The sequence below is a fragment of the Motacilla alba genome, chromosome 3 (assembly GCF_015832195.1).
Source record: "Motacilla alba alba isolate MOTALB_02 chromosome 3, Motacilla_alba_V1.0_pri, whole genome shotgun sequence".
In the NCBI taxonomy this organism is placed as follows: Eukaryota; Metazoa; Chordata; class Aves; order Passeriformes; family Motacillidae; genus Motacilla; species Motacilla alba.
This window is the reverse complement of record NC_052018.1, coordinates 45,663,577-45,677,613: the sequence shown is the minus strand read 5'-3', so window position 1 is coordinate 45,677,613 and position 14,037 is coordinate 45,663,577. Positions and strand designations below refer to the sequence as shown.

Here is a 14,037-nt window from a genome sequence, read left to right as displayed (position 1 = left end):
TTTAAAATAAGCACATTTTCAGCTCAAAATAAGTGAAAAGTAAGCCAAACCACTTCAAATTCAAACCAAATGCAGGTCAGTATTTTCCTATTGTGTAATTTTAAAAATAGATGCAATTTCTGTCATTAACTCTTGATGATTCATCCTTAACCTGGACTATTTCTCCTGGGTTTTATCGACATTTCCCACAGTGGTGGTTGACTCTGCCTGGACACCAGTTGCCCACCAAAGGCCACTCTATCACCCACCTCCTCAGGTGGACAGGGGAGAGAGAATATAGCAAAGAGCTTGTGAGTTAAGGACGGGGATACTTCAGTGTGCCCCAGAATCTGCCTTCCCCAGCAGCACATCCCAGGAACACAAGGCCAGCACTGCTTGACAAGGAGATAGAGAAGAGCAGGGAGATGTTAGGACGAAAGAGTGAAAATATGTGAGTGAAAGCAAGTGAGTTGTTGACACCAGGCAGATGAGAAGAAGCCATGGTGAAAAAAGGAAGGGGAGAACAATAATACCACACTCACGCTGGAATCAGAAAAACAAAAAATCCCCAGACTTGGGGCCCCTGTGTTAGAGGATGTCAGGGAAGCATTTCACACTCTCCTTGTGTTTAGTTGGTGCAGAAGATCACACCTTGCAGCACTGTTGGCTGCTGTGTGGTCTGAAGCAATAAAGACCAGGGCCATGGACCCACTGACTTAGTGGTGGCTGTGGACCACCTGAACAGACTCTCAAAATTAAAGTCTGAAAGTCAACAAATTTTTTTCAATTGTCAATTGAGGGAGAAGATGAGGCTTTCTTTCACCCTGCCATGAGAGGCAGTACCCACAGACACAGCACCAGGACTCCGGGTAATTGCTTTTGCTTCCTTCTGGTTGCCACGTGGACTTTTTTCCCTGCCTACATCCTCACCTAGAAATGGTGGCTTCTGTGTTCTGCCCAGATGAGCACAGAAATAATTTTCAGATGGCAAGGTAGGAAGAGAAGAAGAACAAAGTGGGAAAGCAAAGTGCACAGAAAGCTATGACCGGAGAGCTGTGAGTCTTGCCAGGGAAGAGGCCACTTCTTCTATAAATATCTTTCTGATGGAAATTGATTTTATTGGTTGCATTACCTAGGAAACTAAGTAAATGAAAGATAGGCTTTGTAATGTATTATTTCAGTTATTCTTGCCTAATATAGGTTGAAAACAATGCTTTTACTGCCAGCAAAAGACATCTATAGTCTGCAGAATCTTCAGGGTGTCACTGGAATGATTCCCCTGGTTAAACTGTAACCTCGCTGCTGTTAAAGGTGGTGCTGCTGTACAGTGGGAGGAAAATACTGTGCATATACAGTATGGCCTAATTCTATCCGTGTATCGCAGGTTTTAGAAAGTTTTTATGCTTAAGTTTTAGGAATGTTTCTGCATTTTAAGCCTGATGCTATTCCCACTGAACTCAAAGCAGCATTCCCACAAAGCTCCACGTGAGAAAGAAAGACTTGCTACTAGATATCAGTGTCCTTACAGTGTCTTTCCTGATGAGACAGAGACCAAGCAATGTCTGCACTTTCCTTCTGCCATCAGGTTTCCAGAGTTAAAACTCCATCATAGCCTTAGTAACTGCAACCTCCCTTTGTGTTGGTGTCATTTGAAATGAAGAATGTTCTGCTCAGACTGAAGAGAGAGCAACAGTTTTTAGGCACATTAAAGCAAGTAGCAAGTCTTCAAACCCCCCTTGAGGTTCTTGGAAGACTATCTGAAAGGGAGACCACGGAGTGTAGCATGCCAGCATGAACAAACTACAAAGCAGAGGAGGGAAAAGGGAATGAGAGAGCGAAGAAGGGAGCGTGAGTGTGAGGAAGCTTAACAACTATGTTGGCAAGAAGCAGACTGTCAGCAAAGAGGATGTTTACAATCTTGAAGTCAGGATTCAAAGAGCAAGTGGCTGGCATCAGTCTGCACTACAGCCCCTTGAGGTAGGGTAAGGCTGAGAATAAAGAACACTAGGAGCAGTTCTCAGCATAGATGAGAACTGGAGACTTCCTGCTCGTGCTCCTGCTCATGCAGCTGATGAGTTACAAACAGGACAATGTGCAAAATGACCCTAAGCTGAGTGCAAACGTATGTTCTAAAATCACAGCTCTGAAAGGCATTGGCAATTTTTTTTTTTTTTAGTCAGTAACAAAAAAGGAACCGAGAAATAGAGAAATATTCATTACATACAAATATCAAAGCCATTAATTTCCTTACAGGGGTGTTGTGCTTGCTCCATAATTAGAAGCTGAAAAACACGTTAAGCTTATGAGGAGTGCAACTGCATCCTTCCCTGAGTTACAGCACTTACACTGAGGATAAATATTTTTCAGGGGATTTACAGACTAAGCTAATAATCAGCTCAACATAAACAGTTCCTTTAAAAAAATCATACTGTACCAAACACTTTGTAATACCGACGGTGCTTTAATGATATTTTTACTTTGCACTGGAAAACTTATGCTGTAACAGAAAATAAAACAGTTCAGCTTCAGGGAATTCTGTGGGAAAAGTGATGCTCTTTCAAAATGCCTCCCACTTCCTGCTGTGACCAAACACAAGCTGGCCCATCTCTGTTGCCTGTCCCTGTGTGCTGACACACAGCTGTGCAGAGATGCTCAGCCTGGAACACGCTCCTATCATTGAGAATACAGGCGGGGTCTGGGAATGTTTTCCCGTCTGCAGCTCCCTGCGCGAGCAGGGTGGTGAAGAGCTGTCAGAGATTTCGGGGGGCAACAGGAGAGAACCGAGACAATTGTGAGAGGCAAGCCTTTGATAAAGGGGGGCAAAGAGACACTTCGTGCTTATGTCTCCTCAGAGTTTTTCTGAACAGCCTCTCCTCTTATAAGGAAGTGATGAAGTGGCCCTAGAAGGGTATTTTGGGACCGCACCCTCAGCACTTGGACCTTGCTGCAATTTCAGTCAGTGGCAAACTGTTGAAAGCATGGAAAGGATTTTAGCTGCCTTTATGAACTGCAACCTCTATTTCTACAAGCACAGCTAATAGCCAAATCACTGAAAAAGAAAAAAAAATAAAAGAGGAAAAATATCAGGGGATATAATCAGAGACATCTAGTTGCGAATCAGCCCAAACATGCAGTCCAGATAAAACAATGAAGGAACAAACTAATGCCTGGAAGAAGAATTAGCAAGAAACACATCCTTGACTAAACTTTTCAGCTTCACATTTGCAACTGGAATGTGAAGAGGTGTTTTGTGATTGCTCAGAGCAGGAATTGTGACCCTGCCACGATACTGAAGATGTGCAGAAGGATCGATAAAATCAACAATGGCAACAATATGAAGAGTGAAAACAGGCAAAACCCTGTGTATCTAAGTTATAAGAAAATAAATCTAAAGGGGACATTTGCAAAAACAACCAGCCAATGCAGTATTTGTGCTACCACCATATGCTCTGCATTTAATAAGTGGGAGTATAATAATTAATCAACAATTCATCTAATAAATGGAGGAGATCAGTGGTGATGATTAAACCAGACCAATAGATTCAGTGATCTGGGGTCTTAGTACTGGACATCCAACGACTTAATACTGAACATCCAAAAGCAGAATACCTGAGGTAGATGAGGGCCAGGTAGTGTTCATATGGCAGATGAGTGAAGATTCCAAATTGTGACCAATTATTTCTGACCAAAAAGGCAGGTAACTCATCTTCAGGTGAAGGACACTTTCCTGAGCTTCAGGCAGAGTGAAGCTCTCTCAGAAGCTTCCCCATATGGCTTTTGGTCAGCAGCAGGCTGCAGGGCAGACGAGCATTTGAAAGGAAAGCGGCTATTGAGTGGGAAGTGGATAAATCTGTGGAGCCTCTAATGGTTATAAATGTTACTGGAGAAGGCATTCCATAACATAATGTTATGTTATAATGTTATGTCAGAGATTCAAGCCAAGGCAGCAGATGGAGAACATGCTGTCAGCAGGCAGAGGAGAAACAGAGCTAAGCTTTGTGAGTCCCAGGGGAGTCAAGGAGAGCTGGTCCCTGCATGAGGCTCCTGACACAGGCAGAGAGGTCACCATGACCCGTCAGCAATGGAGACAGACAAAATCCTCTTTTGTTCAAAGCCAGTGATGATTGACAAGCTTCTCTAACCCTGAGCAGCCTGTTCTCTGGCCTGGCTGGTGAGTCACAAGTCCTGTCTACCCCTGACAACACGGGGTAGCCCTGAGGTGGCACATGCCCTTATTTTAAAGAAGCACTGTACCAGAGGAGTACCTAGCTGTGTCTGGAGTAGATGAGACAGAGGCTAAAGCCGTGAAATCCTTTTGGAAGGGTAGAATGTATCTGTTTACTTATAATGTAGCTGTTTACTTGTCCCACAACTCTACCAGGTTTTATAAAGGCTACCAGGGGACTCATCTAATTTTAGTTTTTTAAGTGCGGGTGTTTTGGCTAAGCCATTTGTGTATGTACCTCCAAGGAAGCACAATGGGGAGGAATAAACTCCTGCAGAGGGGTAATTTCTTGTACCCCAGGAGAGGTGATCTGACTGGAAGCCCTCCTCTCTGTGTATAGCCTGCCTGGCTTTGATGCCACTGCCACCAGGTAAGGGGGAATTCAATCAGATGGTGCTACAAACCAGCCCACACCTCCAGAGAGCTGCTCCATAGGTTTTGTGCAACACTTAGCAGGACGTGCCTGCTAGGTCAAAATCTGATTGCCTATGTAGTGCGTCCAGGACACAGCCCCCCTCTCCTATGACACCCCAGAAGTGGAAAGCAGTGAGATGAGACTGAAGCCTTGGCAGAAGCCCTGTGCGCACAACTTGGTTACAACAGCACGTCCTGAGGACATTGCACAGGGCCAGCTGGAGACACTTGTTAATGAGAATCCCGGCACACAGAGAATGAGAAATGTGACCTTTGGAAATTCAAATCAGGCTCGGCACATGTGTCTTCCAAATGACTGCTGTGACTCCCGTCAGGGCTCATGTGGATACGGGGTATGTCTCAATGGCAGGCTCGCCGCTTGTTTTCCACGTGCTGCGACCCAGCCTCCTCCCTGCCACAGCAGCACAAGCCCTCTGCTCCACGTGTCCCTGAGCGTGTTGGGCCGTGCTCACACACAGAGCTGGGCTCTGTGACCCCAGGAGCTCCGGCTCCGCACCCTCAGCCTGCCTGCCTGGCCCGCAACGTGAGAGCCAGCGCTGTGCCTGCGCCCAGGTGCGTGCACAGCTCTTCTGCACTTCCTAGCAACTAAACTGCAGCCTCCCTGCCAACCTGCTCTTCCCTGGGCATCAGCTTGCTTATTCAAATATACCTCACTGGCGTCCAATCCTCTCTTTTCACCCAGACGGCTCCAGCTCTTCCCTTATTTGCCCTTTTCCTTTCCCCTTGCCTCACTGAGATACCTTTCAGCTCTTGCTCACTCCTGGTATCAAGCCCACTGTACAGGACGGTGGAAAGAAGGGAGACCAGAAGGAAAAATACCTAAACACCTCCCATAGGACTTACTGCAGAAAGGTTAGCAGAGCATCTGGGGAAAAGGATTTCCTACCAGGTAACTGGTCTCTTTCTTAAAATCCTGCCTCTCTTAGGAAAGGTTTTACTGAGTGATCCCTCCCTTGCTAAGAAGGGAGTTCATGAGCCTACAAAATACCCTTGCAAGCTGAGGAGGAGAAAAAAAAATCCCTCAAAATACAGTGTAGAACCTCAAACCCAGCATCAGGTTTCATAGCTTAGACTTGTGAGCATCTGAGTCAATTATCCAATAGTCTGATCTGGGAACCCAGGAAGAGGCTGGCATAGGGTATTTAATTTTATTATGGGAGAAGTTATTATGGAGTTCTGGCCTGTGGAGAATCTCTCCATGCAAGGTTTAAGTTTGATTGAGAGTCAAAATCTTACCACTTTTTTAGTTTCTTCTTTTATTTACTCCTCTTTACATAATCCACATTGTACTTCCAGGGAAGTAGGTAGAAAATCAAACAGGTTTAGAAAAGTTACATTGTCTCATTGATGGCAACTCGGAATACATCAGTAACAAAACAAGCAAGACAGTGTATTACAACTACAGAGTTTTCCTTCAAGAAGTTACTGCTCCAAAAGGAGGAGATGGATATAGTGGGAAAACTACAACTTGTGGCACAGTTACATGTGAGAGAAAGGATTCTGAACCACCAATGCTGAAAATATCAAAAACACTACCAAAAAATCAGAAGAAAAAGAAGGGAAATAAACAAAAGATATCCCCAATGGGAAAAAAAAAAAAAATAAAAGAGTACTTGAGCTGTCAGGGAATACAAAATCACAGACCTATTTTAGGGCCACATCTGAACTTCTCTGGAAATGAGCGGTGGCTATTGCAATGACTGAAAACCACACTGGGCTTTAGTGCTGGCAGCACAACTCACCTAGAATGGGGAATTGCAAATGGAGCATCAGAAATGGCTCATACCATGCTGTTGGCTGTCCTACCTTGACTACACTATCTCTCTATGCTACAAAGATGAATGTATCAAAAAAAAGGAATATAAATGTTCAACTCAAACCTTGGGTCATGCAAAGAGCATGTCTTTCTGGAGAAGCAATATGTAAGTTATTATGTAGCTAAACATTGTTTAATGTATTATACTAAACATTGATTTTCATGCCTTTTCTCAGGACTCTCTTGCTTGGTTCCACTGGACAGATCAGCAGCTGCAATAGTGCTTTTTGTAGCAGGTAGATTTAGGAACTTCAGACGGGGACTGCTGATTATCCATATCTGCAAGGGTTGTAATTTCAATGTATGATTTTTAATTATTAATATTTTGTAACTTTATGCACTAGTTTCATATTATTTCTGAATCACCACCAAAAGTGACAACTTTAATTAGATTTTTAAATCTATACAAGACAGAGGGAGGTATTTGGAAGCCAAGCACATTGTATTTCTCCCTATCAGCCTCTAGGCAATCACTTGGATTGAAACTATGCCAGCAAATGGAACCCCCCTGTGTACATACTTGATTTTTACCCTCAGTGAACTGGACTTGTTCATGTAATTACTGATACGGTGAAACCACTAGGGAGAATGAAATGATCTCCTGAGTGAAGCTGGTATTTCCTCTGACTGTAAAACATGACTATTTGACAGGGCATATGCTTTGAAGTTTGTAAAAGTGAAGGCTGGCCAAAGTCTGTGAAAGCCAAGAGAACCTTTCTGGACGATGCAGAAAAATCTCAGAAAGTCAGTAACAAAACAAAAAGCTGCCACAAGTGCCACCCCAGAATTATACACAGCTCTTTTGCTTCTTCCTCCTGGCATCTGTGTGAACATTGAAAGGTCCTATTTTAGGACCACAGATCAGTCCCTCTGGAAAATGAGAGGAAGAGAACAAAAAGTCAGTGGGTTTTGCAAGTGGACACAGGAGTCACAGGAAGGTGAAACTACCAATGAAAATTGTGGAAAAGAACTGCTCCTGCATTCACAGCACAAAGCTTAAGCTGTTGGACTGGCATCAAAATCCACTGGCACAGAAGCAGCACAGAAATTACCAAATCAGTCCTAATTTGATACCTGTGCTTCCCGATTCCACAGGAAAAGAACCCAAAGTCATAATTTTCCAGGTGTACATTTTGGGATGGCATTGCAATGTAACCTTTAAACACACTGAAACAAACAAAACATATTGTGGAGGAAAAACCAACATATTTCTCAAATATTTCTTTTGTCCATATGGTTTAAAGAGTGAAGAAGAACACCATGTTACTCTTCAGAGCCAACACAGCCCACTCTTTTTATGTTTATTCTTATTTTACACACTTTTTCTTCTGCTTCTGAAAGGGAAAATATCTCAAATCTATTGAGAACTTCTAACACTCTTGAGAACTGAACCTTATTATCACAAGAATGGGATAAAGTAGGTGGATGCAGAGGCAGCACCTTGGGAGTCCTTTATCCAGCTGAACTTGTTAGATGGGTGATTGAGTGTATTTCTATTTTAAATAATCATTCACGTGCATTAGGCAGCAGGTCCACTCAGACTGTTGAGTTTACTCAGGGTTAAGCTGGGAGTCTTGCTTTGTGCACTGGATGCTTTTTTCCTTTAAACAATCCCATTGAAAGCTGACATTGGCACTTGGAAGCATTCTGAACATCTGCTAAGAGTACACTGATGGTAGACCACACAAGCCATCACTGAGGTGTCATTCAGCCCTCAGCACTGTAAACCAATCTCCTTTAATCCTCTTTGAGGAGAGTCTGAATTGCTGAGGGGTGAACATATTTTCTCCTAGAGCTGCAGAATCATTACTATCCCTAAATTTTGCAACAACATCATTGGTTCCTGAAAAGGGAGCTTCATCTTCTGAGTTATCTGTGGATAAGTGATGCACTTTCAAGGGTAACTTTTATGAATTACCAGTATCTATCAACAACAAAAGTAAGGTCTGTGATAGTCTAGAAAACATTCCTTGCAATAATTTAAGTGCAATAAGGAAAGTGCATGCTTGTCTCACTAAAACATGAATTCCAGCTCACCTTTTTTCAAAGCAAGCACTTATTCCTTCTAATTATTTTCATATTGGGCAAAATAATTCAGTATATTTTATTTTCCCAGAGGAAAAAAACATTGACAATTGCAATGAAGTATTATCTAAATTGATAATTTATTCTTGCATCTCCTAAAATACAACCATTTGGCTCAACAAAAGAGAATGGACACTAAAATGCTTTGGTAACTCAAGGCACCATGTTCTCATTGAGAACATGGCATACAAATCCTTCCCTGAGATGCACAAAGTTGTATCACAAGAAACCTTTTTTCCTTTTACCCACTGCATCTTTTCTTGAATTACTGACAGAGGTGCAGCTTACTGCATAAAATATTCAAAGATATGCAAACATGTTTGCAGCGAGCAGCCACAAATCTACAGTAGCTGCCTGAAAAGCAATTTACTGTGAACACAAACATGTTCTCTACATCTGGTACATGCAGTTGGCTGCATCCCTAAACCAGTTATTCTGCTATTCCAGAAAATTCTGTACAAGCCTGTGGAACAAAATGTTCTGTCAAGAGTGCTGCTGATACTGTCAGTATTCTTCAAGGCAAAGGGCTACAAAGTGTTGGGAATTTTAGCTTGCAATTACAAATAGCAGGCTTCCTCCCTTCCTTTTTATTTTTATTTGAAAAATGTTTTACTCACAAGCCCAAAAGAACATATTTAGACATCTGCTGCTTCTTCACCTCTTACCCAGCACAGGACATGATGTTCAGTCTTGCCTAACCCAAATCCTGCTTCCTCTTGCATGATCACCCCAGCTGATCTGGTCACTTTCCCTGGAGGCTCCAGGCTTGAACCTGAAGGCATCTCACAGGAGCACAAACACAGGACGGGAGAGTATGCTTCAAAAGGATAATGCCTGTCATACAGAAAAGTGACAGGATGGTTTGGCACTGTCCAGGTGTCCAAACCCAGCAATGTGAAGAGCATTCCCCCAGTTTGCTGATGCAGTCATTGTGGGGTTCTCCTCAGACTTGTACTAGAAACCTGTGATAATGAGTCACAAGCCATCTTCACCCTGCAGCATGTGGCACAGATTCTGTAGCTACCAGCACCAGTGACATTAGTTTGGACACATATTAGGGTTACAAAGTTTATTGGTGTTGATGCAAATTTTGATTTTGACGTAAGCTACATATTTTTCACTTTTGCTTAAGAAAGCAGAAAATTGCAAGCAGTCATTCTAGCACTTACTTTGCTAAAAAACCTCAAGAAATATCAGAAAATATTCTGCTGTAAAAGAAGACTGTTTTCTGTCAGGGAAGAAAGAGGAAGAAAACTATTCTCTTCTGATTCTTGTGTACAAATCACTTCAGTTTTATTAGCAAACATAACAATGTAAGAAATTAATATAAAAAAGCTAAAGATGCCATATTTTCTTTGCCACAAATTGCTACATACTCTCTAGTGACTCTGGGTGCTCTGATTATTCACTTAGTCTCTTAGGATACATTTTTAGATAAAAAGATATTAAATAACCTTTTAAATCAGCTACTAAGCAACTTTTTCCCCTAAAGCACAATACAATAAATGGGTAACAGTAAAGAATAATAAATAGAAAAGTCAGTAACAAATTCATTACTGCAAAAGAACAAAACTATATTTCCTTTCTAAAATTATTTTTGTGACTTATCAGTCCAGTCGATTTGGCAGGAGAATCCAGCTTGGATTTACATGTATCTGTTTCGAATGTACTCTCTGTACATGAGGAAGTCATCTCTTCCCAGGGGCTGCATGTTTCCTCTTCCAGCCTGAATGTGTGCATGGAAAATCTCTATTGATTTCCTATCAGCTCTTGGAGGCTGGACTTCGTAAATGTTGTCTTGAGAAAAGGAGGAGATGGGTATTCTGGAAAAAAACAAAACAGGCAGAATATTTGGAGCTTTAGGTAAAAAATTTCCACAGAAAGAGAAGAGTATTTATCTTCCTTGAAATATACAGAAGAGTCAATGAGAGGGCAAGTTCCCAGTAGATAATTCATTTACCTAGATTTTTATCACTACTGCAGACCTGGTAAGACCCAGCTTTCCAAGTAGGGTAATTAGGTAAGTTGTCATTAATCCCATTACAGAATACCTTCTCACTTCCCTTTGCCCTGCCCTCATTTCTTCATCCTTCCTCAGATCTGCTACGGTCAGTAAGTACCCCAGCTAAAGTAGATCTGTGCCATGGATTACAGCAGATAAAAGAAAGACTTCTGAGCTTCCACTTAGTAGCAATTATAACAAGTGATTATACTCTGAGCCAACACAGAGAAAGGATAAATTAGGTAAGAAATTTCCATCTAATTATCAGGAAGCAGACAATTTATTATAAGCAACAGCACTCAGATATTTTATAAAAATATTTTTAAAATCTTCTTCATCCAACAAATAGACACATATTTTTGGGCTCAAAGCTTCTCAGATAAGAAAGTAAAGTGGCAATTTACTGTCAAAGCTCACTGTTTCATAAAGCAAACATCAACCAACCCAAATGCAATGAAGATTCAGATATTAGCATCATTGCTGTTTTCTACAGAAGCCACAGTCATGACTCACTACCTGTGTGCTTTTCAGGAGACAAGAAGGATATTTTTATGCATAGAATCTCTTCTTTTGAAGGTGAAAAAACAAGTAAGAACTAGAACACTTAAGCAAAGGGAAAGCCCTTCTATAAATAAAATGCCCTAATAAACTCCTACTTGCATTATGGGCACAAACTAATGCTTGACACTGTTTCTAAATGAGAATCTCCATAAAACTGTCAAAAAATTCCTGCTCCCTCATTTTGAAGCCTTTTATTTTAGTAAAATATATTGTATTTTGGATGTTTCAGCATGTGATGGTTCATTAGTCTTAAAAAATTACTGCAGCATGCCATGTAGGATATACTGTGCCTATATTCCAGTAATAGTGAAACATGGTGTAAAAAGCAAAAAGGTCCCCAAATTAAAGTAATACTTTTCAATTTTATATTTCAACTTTGCATAGCATACATTTATTTGATTACTCTTTGATTGCAATGATAAAATTACTTATACAAGTATACTGTTGAACTTGAGACAATAAAATCACCAGTCCCCCACAGAGTTTGGCTGCATATTCTAAAACATAATTTTTTTTCTCCACGATGTGATAGTTTCTTCTCATTATCATTTATAATTTATTTAAGGTGGGTGTTTTCAGAACTGGTAAAAACACTTAGATGCTTTAAAAGTAGATTGTTTTTCAAAGCATCCATAGTTTCTGCAGTACTTGCTCAACCAGGGTAAAGCATCCAAGCTGAGACTCTAGCAATGGCATTTGACACTAGCACACTGTACTAACTTATCAATGTCACTATCTAACAACAAAGGTGTCACTTAATCAAATACAACTGGTCTGTCTGGTCCACTAGCAATTAAGTAAAGAGCAAAACAGAGCCATTACACTGAATTGATGCCTTCTCTGTTTATTGATTGGTTTTCTAAAGATATGACATTTCTGAAGCACTAATGACTCAAAAATCCTTTCCTTAGGTACAATGGAAGCTGCGCAGCAAAGTGCATTTAATTTTGAGCATTTAATAACCAAATCTCAATTTTCCTCCTACCTGCATCAACATGATAAAAATATATTGAAAGAACCACATGTTCATGAGTGCCAACTTTGATTAATAACCCTGTATTAAGCTGTAACTATTTGTAGAGTGCTTGTATTATCCAGTCATTTAATTAAAAGTTATTTTTCTAACATATTCATGTAAAAATCTATTTTACTTAATAAGTTTAATATCTTACAATAGCCATGAAGGAGAGCATGTTATTTATGACTTGGCTATCAGGTTTCCCTAGAGACCTATAGCTTTATGGCCTCCCAATGAAAATTACGTAGACAGGAACATAAGCTCTATGTCATGAAGGACAGCACCCTTGACGCACAATTTTCAATTATTTTCATCCCACTTACGAGCAGGCTTCCTGGTGTTATGGTTTCACCCAGAGTATCATTGTCTCTACAGTCAAAGATACAGTTAAAACCTTCAGTTATAATGAGGATGTTCCTTTCTTCCAAGGAAAAGTTCATGGTGATGTAGATTAGCTCTCAGACTTATAGCAGTCACCAGAAAGCCACTGCATTTGTTTCAACACTGCATTTGTTCTCCTCAAGTCTCTGAAGTATATCTAAAAATTAAACCAAATCTACTTTTTCACCTTGTTTGAATCCTAAGCAAACACCCATGAAGATGATCACAGAGCTAGAGTGCCTCTCCTGTGAATTCAGGCTGATAGGGGTGGGGTTGTTCAGCATAGAGATGAGGAGGCTCCAAGGAGACCTTATAGCACCTTCCAGTGCCTAAAGAGGGCTGCAAGAGAGCTGCAGAGGGACTTTTTTAAAGGGCATGAAGTGATGGGCCAAGGGGGAATGGCTTTAAACTGAAAGAAGACATGTTTAACTTAGGTAGTGGGAGGAAATCCTTCACTGTGAAGACAGAGAGGCACTGGAACAGGTCACCCAGAGAAGCTGAGGATACCCCATCCCTGGCAGTGTTCAAAGCCAGGCTGGATGGGGCTTTGAGCAACCTGGTCTAGTGGAAAGTGTCCCTGCCCATGGCAGGGGGTTGGAGAACTGGATGGTCTTTAAAAGACTTCCAACCCAAAGCATTCTATGACCTGACCTGAAGCACAGGCACTGAAGACAACTTGGATCCTGATGTATGCGCCAGCCACTCTTTGGTAGGAGGATGTTTAAGCATGCCCACACTCTTCTTTTGTGCTACAGGGAATCAAAACACTCAATTCCCTTTTCAGGAGGGAATAAAGTTTCTTGCACTCCTAGATAAATGTATGAAGTACCTTTAAAAAGGTTTTGAGAGTGTATTTTTACTACAGTATCATTTATATCATACCAGAATGAATACTAGGGAATTAGGGAATTAGGAACAGGTGCACTGTGTCAGCCAACAGTAATTACACTACAGTACTTAGAGTCTGTCTTCATACACATGATAATAGATTGTGCTAAAAGTAGCTCAGCTCTGTTTAGCTCTAAGTAAAATTCCATCACTTTTTCTTTCATGGAATTTCTAAGAACAAAAAGAAGAACTTCAATATTCTTCCACATCCTCCACTCAACTTCAGTATTATTTCACTGCATCACTTTGGTCTCTGTTCAAGCTCCCATTTTTTATTTCTAGTCTGTACATAACTGTTTCTAAATTCAAGACAGAACCTTCTTTTCAGTATTCATACAATTCATATTTGAATTAAGAAATATCACTGCAGTGACATTATAAAAATAAGAAATATTTTTTCTTTTGTAATGGCTTTATGTATTTAATTAAAATGGTTAAGTGTTTAAAATTGTGAAATGTGGGGTTACTAAAAAATATTTTCTTGAGAAGTGTGGAAAAGACGACTAACTTAAACCTAAATTATATCTCACTGCTGATATGAACCTAAAGTTTTAGACTGAGTACCTAATTTTATTATGAAAAGAACTAGGGCTTGATTGCATTTGTATCATATATGAAACAACCACTTGAGAATTAAATTTGTCTGA

At 40.7% G+C, this 14,037-nt stretch overlaps 1 protein-coding gene across 1 annotated transcript in view; it reads right to left on the bottom strand.

The window, feature by feature from the left end:
• Positions 1-5,881: 5,881 nt before the first annotated feature.
• FIG4 (FIG4 phosphoinositide 5-phosphatase) overlaps positions 5,882-14,037 on the bottom strand; it is a 54,455-nt gene continuing 46,299 nt past the window's right edge. The window contains exon 23 of the mRNA XM_038130767.1: positions 5,882-10,363. Coding sequence (XP_037986695.1) covers positions 10,186-10,363 — 178 coding nt within the window. The 3' untranslated portion in view covers positions 5,882-10,185. The remainder of the gene's footprint in view (positions 10,364-14,037) is intronic.